The 25,917-nt window shown below is 28.1% G+C and overlaps 1 protein-coding gene across 1 annotated transcript in view; it reads right to left on the bottom strand.

The window, feature by feature from the left end:
• Positions 1-449: 449 nt before the first annotated feature.
• Positions 450-25,917, bottom strand: part of LOC101238016 (zinc transporter ZIP10) — a 97,911-nt gene continuing 72,443 nt past the window's right edge. The window contains exons 8-10 of the mRNA XM_065809842.1: positions 11,953-12,286; positions 11,602-11,789; positions 450-1,234 (exon numbers count right to left, since the gene is read on the bottom strand). Of these exons, the coding sequence (XP_065665914.1) occupies positions 1,094-1,234; positions 11,602-11,789; positions 11,953-12,286 (663 nt within the window). The 3' untranslated portion in view covers positions 450-1,093. The remainder of the gene's footprint in view (positions 1,235-11,601; positions 11,790-11,952; positions 12,287-25,917) is intronic.

The raw sequence follows: 25,917 nt of genomic DNA on the forward strand, positions 1-25,917 counted from the left end.
TGAGTATTCAAACAAACATTAAAAACGTTCATTTCGAATTCTTTTTTTTGCCTTTCGTAGAAATAGGTACCTCATCATGGTACCTTATCGTGAAAGTCCTCCGCATAACGTTTTCTTTTTAAGTAGCAAGTTCAGTTTCGAATTCAAACAACTACAGCCACGACTATAACCTCTCGGAAAATCTGCAACCAAGAGCATCTAATCCGTTTAAGTTCTTATAGCAGCTGTCCAATTAAATTTAGATAGTCATCTAGGGTATTGGTGTCAGACTATACAAGACGACTAATGTTTTTAACAGTAGTAAAGGTTTTATACCAAATTGTAATTAAATTAAATTATAGATTAAAGCCATTTTAAATTATAGATAAAAGCCATTTGAATCATTTTTACTTAAACCAATTTTTTTGGTCATTCGCAATTAATATATATTTAGAAAATAACATTTTAAGTAAAATTATTGTGAAAACAATATAATATTTATGCAATTATATAATTTACAATCAAATAAAAAAATTGTTTACATGTATATAAAGGAAAATAAAGGTTCGGAAAATATCCTTTAACAGTTAATATATTGATTAAAAAATATATTTATGTACTTCAATTAAACAAAATTTTAAAAACATAAAGTTTTTTTTTAAACTTCTAATTTATTCAAAGTACCTAAACAAGAAAACAAAATTTAAAATTTTATAACGAGTGTATAATTGACTAATAAACATTACTAAAAATTTTACTTTAAATAAATATTACAGTTTTTTGCGTGGTATCTTATTATTACATACAAGTACAATATGGCAAGTTTTTTATTTATTTAATGGCTTCAAAACAACAGCACATATTTTTTCTCCTTAACATAACAAGTTTTTAGTAGTAAAAGATCGTCATGGATGGTCACGATCTACACCCGCAAAAATGTTACGCGCGTTTACGAAGAAAACAAACTAAGAGCTTAGTGGTACAAAAGTAGTGGTAGTACAAAAGTAGTGTTTTCTATGAAAAGTTAACACGTGAATGTTTTAAAAATTTGAGGCGGAAAAAATTTGAGGCGGATTTAGAAAATATCTTCATTAAAGAGTCTTTAGTTGCATTTTTATAAGCCTTCAAGGATAGATTCTTCAAACGCAGCCAAACAAAACATAATGCCAAAACCAAAGAGCATACCAATTAAAGCAAGGATTGCCGTAGATAATGGTCTCGATTTAAATAATTCGTTATGAAGTATTTGAGGTAACTATAAAAAAAATCTAAAACATATAAAAACCTAATAAAAGCATATACATATGTTATAAAAGATCATATTATATATATATATATATATATATATATATATATATATATATATATATATATATATATATATATATATACATACTATATATTATAATATGCAATAACAGTTATTATCTATAACAATTATATTAACGTTATTGTTATTGCTTCCATTGCAATAACAATTGGAATTGAAAGTAAATAGACTCAAGTAGCAATGCAAACATTATTTACGAAAATTTTTTTTAAACATTTTTTTCTGTTTATGCTAGTTTTCCTATTTGTGAAAAGACTTTAAAAAATATTTTAAGCCCAAAAAACTTAAATTCACCTTGGATTACTAAGGGTTTTAAAGTACTATCCAAAATAATACAAAAATTATACATAAAATATTTAAAAACAAAAAAAACCTGGAAAATCGCGCCTGAAAAAACATACAAAGGCTACAAATATTTGTTTGAAAAAGTTAAAAAAAATTACTACTCAAAACTTCTTGATAAAGCGTAAAACAACTCCCAGCGGACTTAATTAAAGAAAACAGCGGAAACAATTAAAGAAATCACTGGAAGACAAAAACCTTGCTCAAACTCCTTACCCCAGATGATTAAAGTTGGTAACAAAAGCATATATGATCCAAGTATTATAGCTTAAGAATTTGACAAATTCTTTATCAAAATTGGTCCAAAACATATTTAAAAAAATCCTAACACCAAAGCCTTATTAAGTAATTAGTTAGTACCTACGGAAAAGTGCAATTATTCTAATGAGTTATTTTCTGATCTATCCTTTGAAAAGCTTGAATAGCCTGCAAATCTCTTTAAAAAAACAAAGGAGTAGGAACTAATGAAATTAATGGAATCATAATTATAGAGTGTTATGAACAATTAAAAGTTATTCAATTTAAAGTTTTTAAAGTATGCATTGATCAAGGAATATTTTCTGATCGATTAAAAATTGCTAAAATTATTCCAATTTGTAAAGAAGGTGACAGAACTAACATTAGTATTTACCGCTCTTTCTTAGCCCGTTGTACCTTCTTACAAATTTTAAAAAAATTATGTAAATTAGAATGCTCAATTAATTCAATAACAAAAATTTATTATGCAAAAATTAATTTGGCTTTAAAAAAGTAACTCAACTGAACATGAAATTATTCAATTTGTACGCAAATTCTCCAATTCTTTTAAAAATTCTCAATTAGGCATCTTTATTGATCTATCTAAAGCGTTTGATACTATAGATCACGATATTTTGCTCTATAAACTTTAACATTACTAAATAAATAGCTGAGTATTACAATGGTTTCGTAGCTATTTATCAAATCGAAAACAATTTGTCTATTATAATGATATATATAAAAAAAAAATTGTAAAAATATCTTGTGGTGTTTTGCAAGAATCTATTTTAGGGTCTTTTGTTCTTGATTTACGTAAATCCCAGTAAACACATATCGGTTCAGAATTGGTTATTATTTAGTCAAAATCGGTCAAAAAATGGATAAAACGTTTAGCGAACTATTGTTGACTAAAAATCGACGCTTGATATGACATGTATATTTCAAACTTTTTTATATATACGTTTACTAAACGTCGACATAACATTTAAAATATCGACTTACATTAGTCAATATTGTAAACTTTTAATCGACCTTAATTAAACGTAAACATTTTTTGATTTAAAATCTACGCTTTAAATCTTTTAATATATACGTTTATTAAATATCGATCAAACGTTTACATTATTGACTAATATAAGTCCGAAATTCTAAACTTTTGATCGACGTTTAATAAACGTTTATTATATTATAATATAGTAATATAGCCATCGGTCACAAGACTCACATAACAGCTTAAGTCACGCGGTTTAAATAGGCATATCTAAGACGAAATAACAAACTTATTAAAAAATTATTTTTTATTGGTTAAATAATTAAATGCGTTTTCAAGATTCACTTCCTATTTTTATTTTTCATTTTTTATTTTTTATTTATTTTTGTTCCAAAGTATACATTTTCGTGATTACATAATAAAGATTCGTTAAGATTGAATATACATATAAATATAAAAAAAATCACAAACATAAATAATAAACAAACTTCTGTAATACGAACTGTAAGAAGAACGCGTGAAACTTGCAGAAGACCAAAAGGTCTTATCATCAAGAACCGCTTAACATTGTCATATATATATATATATATATATATATATATATATATATATATATATATATATATATATATATATATATATATATATATACGTATAGAAAAATAAAAATATTTAAAAAATTTTTACGTTAAATTGTTACATTTAACGTAAAAATTGTTACATGTAAGATAACTAATATTACCACGTTTATTGCTAACGCAATGTTTGAAATATTAAAGTAAATAAAAAAAAAAGAGTTTATATAAGAAGCTAGCAGTGAACAAATTTAAAAAAAATCAGTAAGTAAATTTTATACTTTAAAATACTCTTTTTAATAGTTTTTTTAAAGCCATTTAAGTTTTCAAGGTTTTGATTAAGTAATAAAAACTTATTCCAGATATGAGGTGCACGATAAGTAATTTTAAATTGCTCAAGCTTAGTTTTGCATGAAGGCTCTAAAAGGGTACTATTTGTGCGCAACAGGTATTTATACTCTGGCTTTTGTTTATAAAGACTATAGAAAATTGAAGGAGTTTTTTGCATTTTACTATTATACATAAGACTTAGAACATTATATATATTTAGTTCAAACAATGTTAGTAAAGACATCTGTTCAAAAAGAGGCTTTGTGTGTTCTTTTTTATTTTTAAAATTAATTACTCGTATAGCATGCTTTTGTTTACGATAGAGAGGTTCTAGTTTGCTTTTATAGGTACTACCCCATGCTGTATTACCGTAATTTAAATAACTTTGAACAAAGCTATAGTAGATTTGTTTGAGTAGCGGCTTTTTCAATAAATGGCGTGATCGGTATATTATTCCGATACTTTTAGATATTTTACTACCTAAATAGGCGATATGTTTATTCCAATTTAGATTTTCGTCAATAAAAACACCTAAAAATTTAGTAACATTATCCCTACTTATTTCTCTATTTTCAATAAAGAATTTTGTAAGAGAAGATTTGACTTTTTTTTTATAAGAAGGATGAAATAAACAAAACTTCGTTTTACTTGAGTCAATAGAAAGTTTATATGCCCTAAACCATCCAGAAATTTTTTCTAATTCTTGATTCATTTCTACGCACAGTTCGTTTATAATTTTTCCGGAGATAAAAAAGTTGCTATCATCAGCAAACATTATAGTTAAAATTCTTTTTGATGCCTGATAGAGATCGTTAACATAGATTAAAAAAAGCAAAGGCCTAAGTATTGAACCCTGAGGAACACCACACTTTAATAGAGAAGGATTAGAGAGTTTATTATCTCCATAGTGTATAGATTGCACACGTTTATCCAAGTAGTTTTCTATCCATTTGTTCGTTCAACCCCTTATGCCATACATGTTAAGCTTTGATAACAATATTTTGTGGTCGACTGTATCAAAAGCCTTAGAGAGATCTATGAATACACCTAATGTAACTTCTCCGTTTGTAAAAGAGTTTTTTATTTAATCAACTAGGTGAAGGATTGCGTGTTCAGTTGATGTATTTTTTTGAAAGCCGAATTGCTTGGAGTAAATAAAATTATTTTCTTTAAAAAAAGTATATACTCTATTGTGCATAATTCTCTCAAGTATCTTAGAGAATGTAGAAAGTATTGATATTGGTCTGTAATTGCCTATTTCACTTGTATCTCCTGATTTAAAAATAGGTTTTACTTTCGCAGTTTTCAGTTTTTCAAGAAAGATACCTTCCTTTAAGGAGTTTTTAAATATTTTAAATAAAAGAACTTTAAGCTCGTTTTGGCAGTTAATTATAATGTTGCTATTGATATCGTCGATTCCGGTAGCTTTGTTTCTTTTTAGGCTTTTAAAAGCATTGTTAAATTCTAACATGGTTAGTTTTTCGTTATTCACTTCATTTTTATTACGATCTAAATGTTTATCAAAAGATTTATTTACATTAGGAACTTGGAATGCAAGTTTAGATCCTATATTAACAAAGAAGTTGTTAAACTCATTTGCAATGACGTTTTCATCATCAATTGTTTTGTGGTTGATTTTTATAGTTGTTGGAAAGCACGGTTTGTTAATTTTTGCTTTACCAATAATTTCATTTAATAATTGCCATGTTTTCCTAGAATCTGTTTGACACTTTTCAAGTTGTTTATTTTAATAATAAGCTTTAGCAGTTTTTTTAATTTTCTCAAAGAGACTTGCATAACTCTTGTTTTTTCCGATTTTGATTTATCGTATTTTTTTAAAGGTACTTTATATATAATCGTTGTTTCCGCTTAGATGATTTTTTAAGACCTTTACTCAACCAAGGTGAATTTATGTCTTTAAATTTAATTGTTTTTACTGCTTTGGGGAAGTGTTTATCATAAAGAAATAAAAAAATATCTATAAACGTACTATACATTAAATTGGTATCATTTGAGGATTCTAAATTTGACCAGTCAATATTGGCTATCTCACTTTTAAAGTTAACCTGGCTATCCTAAGAAAAATGCCGCCTTGTGATTGTTTTTTCATTTATTTATTTTAATTTTATTTGAGGTTTTATTGAAATAAATATCGGAAAGTGTTCCGATATAGATGTTTTAATTACTCCTTTCTTTAAGGAGATTTCAAATAAAGAATTTGTTAGTATATTATCTATTAGTGTTGCCGAATTTTTTGTAATTCGGGTTGGTTTATTTATAAAAGGAACTACACCAAATCGAAATAAATTATTGTAAAAACTTTGTGTTTCTTTATTATTTTCATAATTTAGAGCATTAAGATTAAAATCTTTTAGGAAAACTAATTTTTTTTTTTCTTGTAAGCTTTTCAAAATAATATTTTGAAGATGATTTGAGAATATTTATGTTGATGTTTGTGGCGGTTTATAACAGCATGATATTAAGGTATTTTTAGAGTCATTGTTAATGATTTCAATAGAAACAAATTCCCTATCGTAATCAGATATGCATAGGTCGTTTCGTAATTTATACCGCAAACTATTTTTTATGTAAATTACAACACCCCCGCCTCTTTTTTTCGATATCCTCTGCAAATGCACTCCTTCATAGTTATTTAATTGAAAAAGCGTGCTTTGGTTAAATTCGTCATCAGTTAACCATGTTTCGCTTAAACAAATAATATTTAAAATAAAATTGCTTTCCTCTAAGAATATTTTAAAGTTTTCAAAATTTGCTTTAGCACTTCTAATATAAGATGAACAAGAGAAAGACTCTCATAAGGTTTAACATCTTTTAAATACTTATTTATTTCATCTGGAAACATGTAAGGTGTTTCCATATTCATTAATGAAAAGTTATCAATAAAGTTTTTGTGAAGGTCATATTTATCAAAAGTGTTTTGATCATTTATTTTATAAACCTTATCTGAAATGTTTTCAAAAAGACTTTCGTATTCGAACTTTTTCGGATTCATTTTAAAGGGTTTCGTTATTGATATATTATCAATAAAAATATTCAAAAAATAAATAAAAATTAAATAAACCGTAAATAAAATAAGTAAAAAATTACTTTTTATTTGTCTTCTACTCGCGTACAAAAAGCTTGTCGTATGATATGTAAGCAAATTTTCCCGATTTTCTTTCAATTTTTATTTTTTCACGCAATTCCTTTCTTATTTTATTCGTCTCAATGCAGTAATCTTCGTTAATATATATATTTTTTCCTTTTAACTTTGAGGCATTTCTTAAAATTTCCTCCTTATCTTTACAGTCCAATAATTTCAGAACAATTGTTCTGTTCTCTTTTACACCTTTTTTAGCAGCTCTATGTGCTCTTTCAATTTTTACATTTTCTACACCTAAGTATTCATTAAATATTTCTTTTACTTTTTGTTCCCTTTCCAGCCAGGTTTCATTATCATCTTCTTTAACTCCGTCAACTCTTAGATTTTTCCTCCTTCTTCTATCTTCAATTTCTCTTAGTTTACTGTTAATTTTTTTTAGGTCAGTGTTGTTATTTTGTATTTCATTATGGTTAGATTTAATTTTTATGAAAAAATCTAACGCATTTTTTATTTTTTTTTCAATTAGGTCCTCATGAAAACTTAGACTAACCTTTATTTCTTCAACTTCTGTTGCCAGTGTTGATACTTTGTAAGCGTTCTCTAAAATATTTTTTTCTACTTTGTCTAATCTTTCGTTTAAGATTTTAGTGTTTGCTCTAACGATACTTATAAAGTTGCTTTCTTGTTGCTTTAGCGCAGCTTCCGTCTCTACTTTGTAGTTTGTAAACAAGTCTTTTATCATTTTTTTAATTTCCACAAGTGTAACTGCCATAATATCAATAATATTTATTACCACTATTAATTTAAAAGTTTTTTGTTAATATATATAAAACATTTTTTTGTCCTAAGATATTATATATATATATATTTTTTTTCTTTGTAAATTTTCAACTTGCAAAAACACGTCCGCTCGTTACAATAACCACGAACGTAATCTTACAAGAACTGAAACGTAATTCCTTACAACAACTGAAAGCAAAACAACTGATAAATAAATAATAAACGAGTGTCGGATGCGCCATTTTAATTCATGGAAGTTACTAATCTACCTTACTAAACTACCTTCTCAAATGCCAACAAATCAATGGACTCCGATGTTTTAGAAGTAATTGATGGCAACATTGACACAGTTAAAAAATAGTTGTTGGTCTCTCATTATGAAAGTCTTGCTGCAAGACCTTTTTTCTTAAGTTTTATAAACAGTTTAAATTCATTTTGTAAACGCTAGTATGATCGTGTAACAGTTAGTATTCATCTCTGCAATAATCAAGAGGTTTAATAACTAAACATTCATTTTTTTATTTTAGATACATTTTAGCTTAATTCGGTTACATTTGCTAAAGAAAATTGGTAAGCTGAGCTTACCAATTTTCTTAAGCAAATGTAACAAAATTATAGCAACATTATAATTAACTGCCATAACAAGCTTAAAGTTCTTTTATTTAAAATATTTAAACACTCCTTAAAGGAAGGTATCTTTCCTGAAAAACTGAAAACTGCGAAAGTAAAACCTATTTTTAAATCAGGAGATACAAGTGAAATAGGCAATTACAGACCAATATCAATACTTTCTACATTCTCTAAGATACTTGAGAGAATTATGCACAATAGAGTATATACAACATTGTTAATTTTTTAATGTCAAAAATAAACATGGCTGGTACAGGAAATTTTGGAAAACTTCCATTGAGAAAATCCTTTATATGTAAAGTTGTTCTGTGTAATTTCACTTTCGATTTATGAATGTACATTTAAAATGCTAGCTATTTTACCCTAGTTTTTTGCAGTTACAAATCAGGTTACGAAATCAGACGATCAGGATAAGAATGTAGAAAGTGATGCTGCACAAACTAGTGCATAATGAACAAGCGGTAGACGGTATTCTAGGAAGATTTTTAATAATGCATAAACCAGTGATCCATAAAAATTTTTTATGAGTTAAATAATTTTACTTGTAATCTTTGACTTAATCTTAACGTAAACTTTTATTTCCCGTTAATGAGATTAAATTTAAAAAATATTTGATAGAAATTGTTACTATAAAATTTCCACTGCAAAAAGCTTGATCTTTTAATTTTTTTTAATTATTAAAACATAAACAAGTATAGTGCTCAAACATTTTTTTTCTAAATCCCCACTATATGAAAACGTTTTATACAAGTTTATAACTTTATATATAGTGTTATAAAATAAAAGTATAGTATAAGTAGTATAGTATAAAACTTATATATATATATAACTTACTTATATATAAACATATTATAATAGTTATAAAAAATATTAAAAAAATGACCCGGTCTTTTATAACTACATCTTATTTATGAACTTCATTACTTTTATAACCATATCTTATTTATAAATTTCAAGACCTATATAGCTCTTTTTACTTATGTAAAGTTAAAAAGTTTAACGCAATTTTAATTTATATTAGTTTCAAAACTTAAATAAATTGAAATTCAGTTAACTAAATCAAAGAAACTATTAGACAAGATCTAAAAGTTTATAATACGTTTACTAAGACTAAATTCAAACGCTTTATATATATATGTTAATTAGACTAGATTTAGACGTAAATTAGATAAAATCTAAACGCTTTGTATACGTTTAATAATCCAATAATAATCCTAAAATACGTAATAATCCTATGATAATCCTAAAATACGTTTGAATATAGACGTTTTATGGACGTTTGTTCTAAACGTTTATCTGGATTTCATTCTTAACTAATAATTGACCAAATCCGAACTTTTTGTTGAAACGTTATTAATATTTGCCATTGACGTAATAATACTTGCCAACATTTTTTGACTATGAATGATGAGCTGCAAAAAGTATCAAATTGGTGCAAAAGTAACAAATTAACCTCAAACATAAACAAAACAAAAGGATTCTCTTTTATCCCCTCTCCAAAAAACGTTCCTTACCCGCAAATATGCCGCAAATTTTTTTGATCAAGTTGAAATAAAAAGAGATTTAGTAACAACATTTTGAGGTGTTTTTCTTGACGAGAATATCACAGGGATACAACTTATTAATTACATTTGCGCTTAAGTGTCTAAAAGTACTGGAATTTTATACTGGGCCAGAATATAATTAAATAAAAAAAGTTTAAGACAACTATATTACTCATTTGTTCACAGTTATATAAATTATGCTATTACTACCTGGAGTAGTACAGGCAAAAGTAAGTTAACGTCTTTACCATAGTCAATAACACGCTATGCGTTTAATCAATTTCGCAGATCGATTCTCACATACTAGAATATTTATTATGGAAACGAGAACACTCAATGTATACGAATTAAATGTATTTAATGTTCTATGTTTCATTTATATGCGGAAAAACGGTTTCTGCACTTTAATTTTTAAAGATTTATTTATTTTGAAACCCATAAACAAAAACATCTTAAGAAATAATAATATTATAAATGAATCGCTTTGTATAACAAGATTTAATCAACTTTGTATTTCATATCATGCACCATATCTCTGGAATAGGATTGTTTAACTAAATTTTGATTTGTCGATTACTTTTCCAGTCTTCAAAAATGAACTAAATTTTCTCGATTGAAAATATTTTTGAATACTTTTGATAACGTAGCTATACAATATAAAATAAAGTTTTATGATACAAGGTCTATATCTAAATTATACGTTTTTTCTTTCTGGTATTGTGATACAAGCTGTTTTTGAAAAAAGGTTCCGGCGATAACATCATTGAGATCTTCTATCAGATACCTTCGTTTGTATTTTAGTTTAATTTTTTTTTGGTATCAAGACTTTGAATTTAAAGTCTATGAATTAAACATGTTGTAAAGGGTTTTATTACGTAATACGAGCACAAAATATTATATATATATATATATATATATATATATATATATATATATATATATATATATATATATATATATATATATATATATAATAAGTTTATTTTAGATTGGTGACTAAGTAACTAAAATAAACTTATTTTAGATTGGTTAAAGTCAATAAGTAATAAGTAGACAGACTCTTTTGCCCCATTAACAATATTGCATTAAAATCATCCCCTACCACACAATTATACCAATTATAGTGCTGATTGTCAAAGATCATATGAATAATACTTTGAAAGAGCTATTTTTAAATTTCGATGATGTTGACATAAATCTCAAATTAGATACAAGTATAGACAAGAAAAAAAAAAGAAAGAGCTGATGATGAATCAATGTTTAGATCTATGTAAAATATATAATTTATAGTCGTTAGTCTACAATATAAATTTTTTAAATAAATTAAAAATTTATTGAAAGAAATACAAGTCTTTATTTGGAAAATAAACGGAGAGTGATGGTGGAGGCATCTGTGTTCCCCCTCCCCCGATTACATCCTGGCTACACCCATGAGTGGGTCTTAACACAAAAATAAAAAAATGTTACACTTTATTTTACTCAATTAAGACTTACCTACATATTTTATCTACACACTTATCTACTTATCTTCATAAATACAACAACAATATTTATGGCTGCCTAATATAATGGAATCTTTTAACTATCTACTTTTTGTAGAGTTACTTATACTATTTATAAATTACTTATACTTTTACTTTTAAAACTGTACACTTCTGTTTAGAGAGAATTTTATTTAGTTAACTCTTTTCTTTTATTCCTTAAGACTTCTATATTATTTAAAGTAAAAAATAATTAACAAAATACAAGAAAAAACCTACCATGTCGACAAGCGAAACGTAAAGAAATAAACCAGCAGTAATAGAGAAAATCCATGGTGCAGCATTCCAATCAGTTCCAAGAGAAACACCTAAAAAACCGCCACCATATGCAGTGATTGAAGAAATAAAATGCATAGCCAGAGCTTGTTTTATTGATAATCCGGCTGTTATCAAAATAGCAAAATCGCCTGAAAGAAAAAAATTATTTCTTAACAAAATAATATTGTTTCTTAATAAAATTATATATGTTATGCTTTAAAATGAATAATAACTCAATACATAAAATTTTTTATATATTATATAAAATACATAAATTTCATATTTTGTATAATATAAACAAATTGAACATACTCAACTCGTGGGGTATTTCATGTAGCAAAATTGCTATTGATGTGCTGATACCTCCAGTTATACCAAGAGGATCTGAAAATGCTGCACCTAAAGCAACTCCATCCATGAAATTATGTATGCCATCACCAACAAATATCATCCAAACAATTGACTTGAACTCTTTTATAGGTAAACTTTTTTTAGAAAGTTTAAAAGCAACACCACTTTCTTCATTATGTGTTAAACTTACTTCACTGACATTTTTCGATATTTTATCAGTCGAACTTCTCACACTGCTATTGGAGGACTCTTTATGACTTAAGCTTACTGCACTGTTGTTACAGTATTTAAGATTCTAGTAAGTTATATATAAAAAAATCATCAATTAGTTTTTATTTCATTTTTTTTTAATAGTATCAGAAATATTTATTTTGGCAAGGGGTCGTCCATAAATTACGTCACGCTTTAGAGGGGGAGTGGTAAGTAGTTTTGTGACAACTCATACGGAACTTGTTACTAAAGAGTTACGATGTTGTGACAAGGAGGGAGAAGGGAAAGGGGGAGAAGGGGAGAGTGTCTAAACGTAAAAAATTGAGTGACGTAATTTGTAGACGACCCCTAAACAAAAGTATACAGATATTATCTAAACAATAAAATTGCTTAAAGACTTTTTTTCCATGTTTTATAAACATTTTTTGCGTAAGTTATAAAAAAGATTTAATTTTAAAGCAATAATTTTATCTGATTTTTTATATTTTTTATAACTTTCTATATTTTCTACATTTAATTCTGCAAAACTAATGAATTTTATATGGTAGTTTAAATTTAAAATTTTAACAAAATCATGGCGTTAAAAAATTTCATCAAAAAAATTTTGTAGCGAATATTTCCCAAATAAGAAAAAATTAATAGCCAAGCATTACTTTTGATGAGACAAGCTGACCCAAGTGAAACAACGGAGAAAAAATCAAAAATAAGAAAAGAGAACAGAAGAAAAAGAAACATTTAAAAAGAAACTTGGCGTTTAAAAAAAATATTTTAACCCTATCAGTAAAAGCAGATGGTTAAAAAATTAAATTATTATTAAGTAGGGTAGAGCGAGACTAGTTAAGCACTGTCGGCAAGTAAAATATCTTGTAAACTAAGCATTGCATGACAAAATATCTAATGGATAAAAATTAGGGAATTAGAATGGTAATACAATGCACATCAAAAGGTCGTTGGGTGGCTGTTAAGTAAGATGCATATACAATTTTTCTATTGTGGATCAAATTAGCAAAAAAAGATTATAAAAAACTAAATACACATTTTAAAAATTAGTAGTTTTTAAATCCGACTTGAAAGTTAATTGTATAAAATAATACTTTTTTTTTTTATGACATTTTCTTACGATTTAACTTTTTTTTTTTTTCATACGGTAATAAAGTCTACTAAATAAAAAGTTTATAAATTATAAATACGCTAATTCATGATTAGCACGAATACTGATAATGCATAGCTAACAGACCCAAGAACGCCACTTATATGGGAGGGGAGGGGGGGATAGCGTACCAAGGTACCCTGTGATGCAAATTTTAAAATCTTTTAGTTTTGTCCGCGGAAAAGTTTTTATTTGAAAGTTCAAATTAAGTGAAATTTTGATTTTATTGTGCGACAATAAAAACACCTAATGAATGAGAACTAATACATATAATTTGATAAAAATTAGGTAAAATGTAGCATATGACCACACCTAACTCTGGTGTGAAAAAACATCAAGCAAATGTAGCATATGACCACACCTAACTCTGGATGAAATTTTAGTTGGATTAGTTTACTGGTTAGGGATTTATGACAGTTTTAGTTTATAGTTTGTTAGATTCTTGCTAATTAGACCTCAAACTGTTACCGATTACTGTAATATTTGATCACTATTTTCAAAAAAAGGTTACATGAGTGTTTTACTACATTATATCGACAATTTTTTATAAATGTTTTACTGCTACATGTACCATTTTCATTCTATAGACGAAAATATTGGTTTGTTATTTGAAGCGTGGTTTGAATTTGCTTATGCATAGCGTAAAAATCTTAATATTAAATAAAAAGGGTTAAAAAGGGTGCAAAACCTGGCAAAAGCACTTTCAGTTGAGAAAACAAAAAAAAAATGCTTCTATTAAAATAATTTTTGTTGGCCCTTGAAACCTTCTTAAATACATTCACTTTCAAAATGAAATGAAAAAAAAAAACTATATATATACCCTATTTTTTACATTATATTACCATCAAATAGCATCTGTTTAAATTGTAAGACATGGTCTTCAATTTTCTCCACAAGAAATTCATTCACAATAGCTTAATATGATCTTCATTTTTTTTTTATTTGCAATATTAATTATAATTACTAACAGCAATTATAGGTTAAAATGGTAAAAATGTTTATTATTAACCGTAAACTATAATATTCTGCTGCCTAATTTAATAAATCAATTTATGGCAGCAGTTCTTTAACGATATTTACTTTAAAGATACTTAGTTTATTTCAGATCAGTAATGCAGCATAACAATCTTTATTTGTACTCTGGATGATTATTGCTTTGTTTATATCTTGACCAATGTTTATAAATGTCTTGTGAGCAGTTTTGTGAGCAGTCTCTTTGCGACTTATGAAATCTTTGATATGGTAGAAGACGGTGTGAACTTTGGGTGTTACGCTTGCACTAATCATTATTATTTAACACTTTTGAAATATTCAACATTTTTAGCAAAGTACGGCTGAAGGATAAATCCAAAGCAAGCTTTTACAACTAATTTGAGACTTTTGAATGCTTCAATTATGTGATATATTTTAGATACCGAGTTTGTATTAGCAAGTTGCTGGATTCACATTCAGATTTTTAAGACGCTTCCTGCATTCATTTTCTTTGAACTGACCCTAATGATACAGGCTCAGTTGAATGTGGAGGGCAACAGGCCACTTTACAGGTTATAATAAAACAGTTTTAAGTATATTGAAAAGATGGTTGACAACTCCAATAAGGAGACGCAATTCCATCGGTAAGATTATTTCCAAAATCTGAACATTATCAGGTCCACTTATAGTTGCCTTTCAAATTACATTGCAAACGCATTGAAAAGACTCAAGGCTAGATTTGATTGAGCCCAGTGTTCGAAAGTTTCCAGATTAGGCAAGAATGTATCTCATAACTCCAGTGTCTTTGCCAGTCCTTTGAGTGAGTGGTTGTTTTTTTTAAGTACAGTATCAACTGTACTTAAAAAAAATTTAAGAAAACCTTTACCACCATCAATTCCGAGTTTAACAAAATTTTCTCCAGAAATTTTGCGAGATTGAATAACATGATTAACAAGACTTGATAGAACAGTGCAGTAGGAAACAACTCAAAATGTATCAGAATCTCTTTTCCCGTTGGTAACTTTTAAGTCACTGCAGGTGAAGAGATCACTAAAGTGTTGACCAGCTCTTAGAGAATTCTTATAAAAATTTGACTTTACCATCTTGCTGCTTGATGTTTGATTTAAAGTTCTTACCAGCTGCTTTAACCCGTTGTTCGATAGTACCATGTTTAATACTGCATTTAAAAAAGACTGTTCAATTTTGGAGCGCTTGATAATGGCTGGGCACTACCTTGACCTTAAACCAAAACATACATGTTTTATCTTTATATTAAACTAAGAAAATATGTAACAATTATTTAAGTATAAATATTTATCTGGAGTAGTTGTTATTGGAAGCATGCTAGATGTTTTAGCAAGTCAAATAGTTTCTTCAAGGTATAATTCTTTATTGGAAATAACTTGAGATGCAATTTGTTTGGCTGCTCTGGCATCTTTTTTGTTTAAGATTGAATGTTTTCCTGAACTTTATCTGAAAAAATTGGTGGGAAAAACCTTTTCTTAAAGAGCAAAGGAAAGTGCTGCAATATACATTTGATTCTTTGTCAATGGTTGCTTGCTCTTAAAGATGATGTTTTTCTTGCAATTTTGAACAACCAATTTGGCAGACTAACCCTGACTAGGCAATAACAAACTGTGCCTTTTGTTTCAGGTCTCACTTGTTTTGAATTGAAATTAAACAAAGGAGGGAGTAAAAATTCTTACCCCTTTTGTTTCCTGCACAAAAATGTTCAGCGCAACTCGCAGAGTCTTTGTAATTTCCGAGAATCACTAATATTATTTTTTGTCTTGTACAGTTAGCATATTTGATCTGCTTGGAAAGCAGTAAGCTGTCTTAAAAATTTATGAAACTCACTCCAACATTGAACAAATCTAGTCACCGATCAATGCAAAAAGAGTTAATCTAATTAAGGCTTGCGATATGAAAGCTAAAAATATAATTTATGGTCTTTAAACCCATTTAAGTATGCACCCTTGTACATAGTAGCGTCAAATCAAAGTTTCTTACCTAATCTTGAAACTTGGAAAAACTAGGCTCAATCAAATCTAGCCTGGAGTCTTTTCAATGCATTTGCAATGTCATTTGAAAGACAATTATCAGTGGATCTGAAAGTTTCTGGTTTTAGAAATAATCTTACCAATGGAATTGCATCTCCTTAAAGGAGTTGTCAATCATTATTTAAAGATACTTAAAACTGCTTTGATAGAAGCTGTTAAGAGGCCAGCTACTCTCCACAATCAACTGAGCCCGTATTATAGGGGCCTGTTTGAGTGAAATGAATGCAGGAAGTTTGTTGAAAATATGAATATAAGTGTAAATCCAGAAACTTGCTGAAACAAACTTAGTTCATCCAATATTCTTCACATAAATGAAGCATTTCAACTTTGTTTATAAAAGCTTGCTTTGGATTTATCTTTCAGCCGATTTGCTAAAATAATTGAGAATTTCAAAAGGCGTTGCTTAATGATAACCAGTTATGTCCAAGCATAAAACCGAAAATTCACATCGTCTTTTACCACATCAAAGATTTTATCAGTCGCCGTTGTTCCAATTTTGGACCCTTTAGTGAACGAACTCTCAAAACTGTCAAAAAATGTTCACTTTATTTTGAAATTCAGTGTATTTAAGAAGGTTTCAAGTGCCAACAAAAATTCTTTTAACAGAAACTTTTTTTTTGTTTTTTATGGTTTTACCAACAGATAGTCCGTTTGCCAGGTTGCGCACTTTTTTTAGGAAATTTTTTTGCATTTTGGCAGTATTTTTATACTTTTTGGCAGTATTTTTATACTTTGGAAAATGTTGAAATTTTTATGCTATGCATTAGTCAATTCAAACCGCGCTTCAAATAGCAAATCATGTAACCTTTATTTTGAAAAAGGTATAAGTAGCAAAAACCAACAAAATATAAGGCATAAGTAGCAAAAACTAACAAAATCTTTAACCAGTAATCCAATCTGACTTATCCAGAGTTGGGTGTGACCATATACTTCATATTACACTGCACTAATTCAGAGTTTGGTGTGACCATTTACTTCATATTACACTACACTAATTCAGAGTTGGGTGTGACCATATACTTCATATTACACTGCACTAATTCTTATCAAATTATATGTAGTGGTTCTCATTTTTCAGGTGTTTTTTATTGTCGCACAATTTTTTTGTCACTTGTTACAAAATTTCACTTAATTCGAACATTCAGATTAAATCGTTTTAGCAGGTTAAATTATCTTATCAATAGTAAAAAAATGTAAATCCAATGCACTCTCTATGAAACCTGTTAGATTTAGTAAAATTGCTTAACTAACCCCGCTAACTCTACCCATCACAAAATAAAATCTAAAAAACAACTAGAAAACCTTTATGCGCAAGTAAATATAGCAATAATAATAATAAATTATTCACAAATATAAATAATATTTTCATACTATATTATTTTGTTTCCTACACTTCATACTAACATCCCATAGTGATTAAAAATTACTATAAGATATTGCCCACAATATGTTACTCGGTAGAAAACTTTGCACGCTGTATGCAGGTATGCATAAAAATTTAATTGAGGTATTAATTTTATTCAATTATTATTCAATGTTTATTTTTTTCTGTTTCTTTTTAAATAAAAAAAAAAATAACTTTAAATAGATATACAACTAACAATATAGAATTAATAATTAGTAGTCTATAATAATAAAATCATATAAAATAACAATAATAATAAAATAATAATCTATTCATTAACATTAAAAAGATAAAATAATTAATAAAATAATTACACAATCAAAAGCAAGTTGCATTAAAGTTCGGTTTTAAAACATCTAATATTTAAAGTATCCTCCTTTTGCTGGATAGCAAAGAAGGGCTTGTCTCTGCATCAACTCAACTAGTTTCATTGGCTTCATGCGTGACACCTTTAGATAAATATTTTGATGGAGTTTAGGATTATTAGTTCTTAACCCCATCAAAAGCAAAAAAAAAAATCTTTTTTTTGTTAAACCAGTGTGTTATACTATGTGCTGAAGCTCAATCTTGCTGGAAGATGTATTTATTGGCTCTGCCATAGAACTGTCTTATCCATGGAATTAAACATGTTTCTTGTGTGTTTTTGTACACAGAATGAATTTTGAGTCTGACGACAGAATAGCAAACTTAGGACCAAAACCGCCATTTGACTTGGGTTACACTGAAAAGCAGGGTAAAAAATGCTTCAACTTTTTAATCTGATTTTTGCGAATCAGTATTGTAAACTATTTTTAAACATTTAACTTGCAAACTGCTCCTCAAAATGAGGAGTTGATAAATTTTGCATGGCCATAACTTTTGAACTCTAAAAAGGTCATCTGATGAGACTTAAAGCTTAGTTTAAAATCTTTTATAAGATAGAATATATATCTTTTATTAACTTATGGGGTAGGCACAATTTTGTTCCCAGATTACGCTCTTATCAAATGAGAATATTTTCATTTATACAAGCATATACATAATTAAGCATAAGTATGTATATTTATATAATTAAGCATAAATATGTATACATAAATAAGCATAATTATGTATATGTATAAATGATGTAAATGATTATACAAGCATATACATAATTAAGTTTGCTGTGTGTACGATGTCAAAAATGTCATGACTAAAACATCAAAAAACTATGTTCCAGACCTAAATGTTGTTGTGAATTCTATAAATTAATACAAAAATAGATAAAAAATGCATTAGAAATGACATAATCAGGAAAACAATTGTGCTATTTTGACGCTATAGTGTTACATCATTACAACACTTATGTCATTACATCGTTACATCACTTATGTTACTGTGCAATTATTAAGGAGGATTTCCGCTCAAACTTCTAGTGAGCTGATACTGAAATACAGAATAAACTAAAAATCAGGTCATTGTGTATTTCAGAAGAAAAAATAGTCAAACACATAATAGGCCAGTATGGAAAATAAAAAGTTAAAGCGAGGACGGTCATTTTGACCGTCTAGCGCATAGACTTGACAAAAAATTTGGACGGTCATTTAAAAGACTTTTTTTGTGGTTTTTTTTACCTGTAAAATAGTTGTAACACCTGTATAGTTGTAATACCTGTAAAAAAAATAGTTGTAATACCTGTAAAAGTGGTTTTTTTTACCTGTAAAATAGTTAACTAAATAATTCAATTAATTTTTGAAAAATTTTAAAAATAAATATTGGAAAAATTCAATTTAAAAAGATTTTAATAACTTATGACCACCTAACCATTATCTTTAAATTAAATCAAATCTTTAGAAGACGTTAAAAGTTTAGTTACTAAGAGCTTATTTACATAGCATTTCATGTCGGAGCGAAAAGAATTTTTTTTTTCTCGCTCTTCAATTAAACACACATATCTCTTTACATACGCTACGCGAAAACACGTTATAATGAGATTTTTTTTTCCGTTTTTAACCATTGTTAGCACGTCTTCAGATTTAGTAGTATGTGTTTCTCCTATTTTAGACATATGTGATCTTAATCAACCTCCAAGGCCACACCAAGGGCAGTTGGGCTTATTTGGATTGCACTTGAAATGTGAAAAATAAGAAAAATGAGGAGAGACCTCAATTTTTCCAACTGCTTAACATAGATTTCCCAACTATTTTTTAATTTTACGAAATCAATATCTGTCCTATTTACAAATCTGCTAATAATTTTACAAAACTGCACTCAAACTCAAAAAATGTCCATCTGACATTAAAACTACAAAAAAAAACATGTGGAAAGTAATGAACAGTTGAAATTTATAATATCAAAACTTTTAAAACTTAGAAGGAAATATATTTAAAAAGGGTCAAATTTATTTATTAAATTATAAAAAAAAAAATTTCTAATATAATATTAGATTTTTAAATAGTGAGTTTTTTAAATAGTTTTGTTGTTGTTTATCATGTAATGTAACAAAGAGTTTTTAAATTTTAATGCATCAAACTTACAACATGTTTTAGACCGCCGTTAATACAAAAGTGGTGAGATTACAACTAACCGTCGTACGATAATAATTATTCATTGATTCAATTAGATTCTCACACTCAACTTTCATTAGAAATTTATCTTAGATTTAATAAAAGTCAGATTCATTAAATAAATTTGAAAATTAACACTAAAGACGACGAGTAGAAGGATTCTGTTGTATTTATATTGTACTCATAACGTCAGATTAGAGTGCTTACCGTCGACTTTCAAACTATGTTTTTAAATGATTTTTAATCCAAATAAAATTTTCTATCATAATCAATCATTAAAAATAAAGGAGGGGGGGGGGGAGAATTTGCACTGATGCCAAGATCTTTAACCTTTGATTGCTTGGTAATTTATTAAAAATCAAATAACGAATGCGCTGACTTTTCTTGTTCTGACAATTAATTAATTATATTAATTTAATGACATTAATCATTTTAAACACATTTATTGTCTCAAAATTTAAACTTGATTTAATTATAATTTAGTCTTTAATAAATTAAATTTATGAATCAGGCTTTTTATATAGTAAGATATTAAAACAAAAACAAGCCATAATTATAAATTTAAATTGAAACTTGAAGCTGTTTTTATAGCTAAAATACTTATTTAGCCTCAAACTTTACCGAGCTCCAATTTTTTCCAATGTACACCACAACGACAAAACGGACATTAGGCTATCCCGCTGGGTGTGGTTACGGCGCTCAATAACCTAATGACTACGCTAACACTCACGCACACGTTCATTCGGAAGCTCCACAATGCACGTCGGATCAGCGCTCGTTGACTATGTGCTCGGATCTAAAATCTCACTCCATAGCACATCATTCCACACCAGCACGGGGCAGTAGCTCTTTTGACTAAGAGCGATGGCTTGTGGCCTACGGTGACTAATGTGTGCATTCAATCAATTGAAATCCATTCTGTAGGTCTTACGTCTGGCTCTGATGTGCTAGCCCATAAGCGCAAGGAGTGAGTGTGTTTAGCTTTCTATTCACCCGATTTGAAAGTGAACGAAAACATAACGGGACCATACGAGACGACCAAACGGTACATACTAATGCACTACACCATCACACCTGTAGACATCAACAGTCTCTAAAATCAGTTTATCAAGTATTTGTTCTTTATTATATACTTTTGTTCATATTCTTTTTTTGACCTTATCCTTGTATATTTCTTTAGATTTGTGTTATTACGTGTGAATGAGACCGCATAATTGTGAGAAGCATAACAGCGCAAAAGTTTTTCACAAAATTACGTATTAGCGTATTTTTATAACAAATGTATACTTGGTTTGTATGTACTGAACTATACCGCTAGATAAGTTTAGACATATCACGATCTCATTAGGTTTTTTGTTTCTTTTTTGTTTCTATCTAGTTTTCTTGATCTGACGTCGCTAAGTTAGTTTGTTGTGGTTTGCACTATACAGTGTTCACTAACGTTCGTTAGGTCGTTTTGTCAACTATATTGTTTTTAAACGTTACGTTTTTCAGTGGTTATAAGCTATTAGTAAAAAATCGCATTTATTGGCTCATCTGTTTATTTTTTTCTCTGCCTACTGATTATATGTCTGTATTTTTTTTTATCTCTGGCTAATCATTTTTTAATTTATCTGAGTCTGTTTAGTGTGATAGCTTTTGTCTCTACTTATCAGGCGAGATTTATATTTCTCATACTATTGGAGTCACCACATTTTCTACCATATTTTCAACAACTACTTTTATACTAACGACAAACATTCTTAGTTTCGATGATTATGAGTGGTATTTACTTATTATATTTATAAGACACATTTCAGCCATAAAAGAAACAGTAAGTTACTCATAATTATTAATTACTATTTTCTATTTGCCTTAGTTTATTTCTATACACTATATTGTTTACTTTTATACATACGCATACATGCATGTGTACACGTTTGTCTATTTTAATGTAAGTGTGCATGATATTTATATGTATTAACATATTTGCGCATATTCACACCACGCGCATCCCTTACCACCCTCATGAGATCTCTAAGAATGTTGGAGCTGTATAAAAACTGGGATAGGGATTGGGATTTTTGGCTTTTGTAGTGTAGTCCTGTTATATTGCAATATTGACTAGCATGACGTAGAGTGCAGGCGGTGAGATCTGTTGCAAGGACACGCCCCTGACGAGTGGCGTTAGTGCAGGTCTCGGGCTCTCCGAAACGTCATTGGTGATCGCAGTGCATTCCTGAGGAGGGGGATCACCATTATCCACTACTTAATTCTGATTGGTTACCATGGCACCAACATTTTTTTACTTCTTACACCCACGTTTTATAGCGCTTTGTGAGCTTTATATTATGAATTTGTTACATGAACAAAATTTATATACTTTTATCTCACACAGGTGATTATCAGTTTTCAGTTTGTTATCTAGAGTTTAGACCATATATAGTAGCACATTTACTAGCCTATTTTTTCTTTTAATTGCTCGTACTTATATTTTTTATCATTTACTTTATATTTTGTTATCCACTTATTTTATTGTTTTTGTATGGTGCGATAATTTTAGCCATGGTTGCCTTTAATGAACCAGCGGATCGATATTGACTTGTTTACTCATAGAGCATTGTTTTATCATTTGTTTAGTATGACTAGAGCGTGAGTTATTGTTCACCTAATCCCTGAGTCCTAAAATTTTCATCCTCCTACAAAAGAGTCTTTACATTCATTTAAGATTCTCACCCAATGACATCATCTACAGTCTACTTCTATTTTCGCATCTCCCAGGTCTACGTGACTGGACGGCTCCGTTGGTCACTTTTTGTGGTCTTTGTGTCGCATAAACAAACTTATTTAGCCTCAAATTTTACTGAGCTAAATATATAGCAAAATATTACTAGCATGTGCATTTATTTTGCATGATGAAATTCTCAAAACAATAAACACTGAATATATTGATGCACTTATTGTTAGGGTTTTTCAGCAATGGAAACTTACAGCAGGTTTATTACCTCATTAAAGTTAATCTTTAATAAAGTTTAACTTTATACAAAAGTTTACATTAATTAGATAATATAAATGTCTAAACCAACGCAAACTTCTGCCTAATACAATTATAACATCGAGTTAGTAGTAGACGTTTGATATGAAACGCACATACCTCTGCTTCAAAATATTTTAACTAAATTGCAAGTGTTTAAGATTATTTTGAAAACATGATTTCACTTTTCTTTCATTTATTTTTCAATAAGTAAAAAAAACTCTATAATTCAAACAGTTTTGCTAAATTTGAATGGTAGCGCAGTAAGTTTTTCGTAACAATTTCATTTGCTTAGAAATCGGCAACAAATTGTCACGCAATGAGGGAGGGAGGGGAAGGGGGTGGATAAGAAGGTGGGGTTTAATGCTTTTTTAATGATTTTTTAAATAAAAAAGGAAGGTATCTTTTGATTAAAAAAGAGCTTAGACAAAAATAAAAACTTTGCGGTATATGTAGTTTATGCCATTTGATGAATGTAGACTCTAGTCTGCGCTGTAGCTACAGCTCGCAGTTTTATCATCAATGAAGAAATTATTAATATTAATAGTAATATATTTATTAAATTATTTTGGAAAAATTAATAATAATACAATTATTATTGTTCAACAATAACAGTATGTATAAAACATATTCTTCGAAATGAAATATAAAATATTACAAGAATAAAAACACAATTTAAAAATGCAACTCTCATACATCATTTCTCATCATTTGCTTGGAGTTTATAAAAAAACTAGATATTAGACATCATTGCTCGGACATCACGATGTCCGGACGTGATGTCCAAGCAATTATGTCTAAAATCGAGTTTTTTTAAAAACTCCAAGCGAATCCAATTTTTTCATTTAAATATTTAATCGGTTGATGGTATGCCGGGCAGAAACAGTCAATACCACATAATATAGATAGTAAATTTCCAACATCACTTGATTTACCTTGCTGAAGCTTTTATAAAAATTAGATATTTCCTTTGTCAATTTCATTATAAAATGGATAACTCCTGGGCTGCATATAGATGATCTCTTAGATATGTAAAAGTAGCACGAAATCCTTTCATAAATTTTCTTATAAAAACTCTGAATTGTGTAAAAGATAGATTGTTGCTGAATATTTTTTAGAATCAAACTACAACAATTGTATCTCAAAAGTTATTGCAAGTGTTGATCATCATTATCATAAGCCCATTTTAAAAGTGAATGATGTGCCATCAATTTTTTATTTTCTGCAGATATTCACAGAAAAAAATGAGTTCTTAACAATACGAATACTAGTGAATCTACTACCGACATTTGATCATTTGTTGTAAAAAACAAAACTTTTTTATATTGCTATAAATAAACTCAGCAAAGAAATAATTTTTCATATAATTATTATCCAGAAAACACTAATAATAGTACTAACCAAACGAATCAATTTTTAACACTATCTATGAGATCTGTAGCAAAAGAAATATTTTTTAAAAATCTAAAGTTTTACTGCAAAAGCCAAGAAGAAAAGAAAATTAGTTGTTTACAAAACATGATTTTCCTTTTAAAACCTAAAAATTATTTATTTACTAATGTTTCAACTGTTTCAAGCAAAAAGTATTTTATTCTCCATGCGCAAATAACTTTCTTCAATTAATTTTGTGTCTTCTTTCTACCAGTTCAATATCACATTGAACATTATCGTAAATTACAATTCTAGTTTACTCCATGATGTTTTTTCATGTCTTGGTGATAAACATAAAACATTTTTAGTGTGACTTTGAAATATGAACTTTTTATTAAAAGTATTACATTTGATAGTACAAGTACCAATTTAAAGTATGTTGTACCCTTTGAATGTCTCTTGACAAAGACGTTGACAAAATAGTTAGCATTTGTGGATTCAATAACCAACCGCTACACATTTTCCTAGAAATCCTCTAAATAATTCGGGAGTTTTTATTAATGGTGACGGCTATTATACTAAAAACTTGAGTTACAAGTCTTCAGATTAATAATTAAAAAAAAAAACTTTCAAGATAACATATCGAATTTCTTTGGTGCATAATGAATGCTCTTGTTTAAACGAATGAAGCCATTTTCTTAGAAAGATGGGCAAATATCTTCAGAATTCGGATGTTTGGATTTATCCAGGGCTATACCACTTTTGTGGTATAATACTAGGTATATTTTGGTTTAAGACAACAAACAAATAAGTTAGTATTATTCAAAGGTTTATAAATGCTTTATTTTATTTTATAAAACATTAAAATATATTACTTTTAAAAGTATATTTACAGTATAAAATATATTGTTTTTGTAAAAAGCCTTTAATGCAAATATGTTTTTAAATCTATATTTTTTATATAAATGGCGATAAAAAAATTTTTGTCATAGTTTTAGTTAGCTTGTAAAATTCTTTGTGACCTTCACAAATTTATATTAGCTGTAGACTCACTAAATTTATCATCTTTGAACTAGCAATAAAAATGCAAATCTCCTTTCATTAGACTACGATCGTTGATCGCTTTATACCAAATCTAGTAATGGCTTCTTTTTTTAGTTTAATTTAATTTAAAAACTTTATTTCAAGTTGATTTTAACAAGATAGTTTTAGTTAACACT

Source organism: Hydra vulgaris, chromosome 11 (genome assembly GCF_038396675.1).
Source record: "Hydra vulgaris chromosome 11, alternate assembly HydraT2T_AEP".
In the NCBI taxonomy this organism is placed as follows: domain Eukaryota; kingdom Metazoa; phylum Cnidaria; class Hydrozoa; order Anthoathecata; family Hydridae; genus Hydra; species Hydra vulgaris.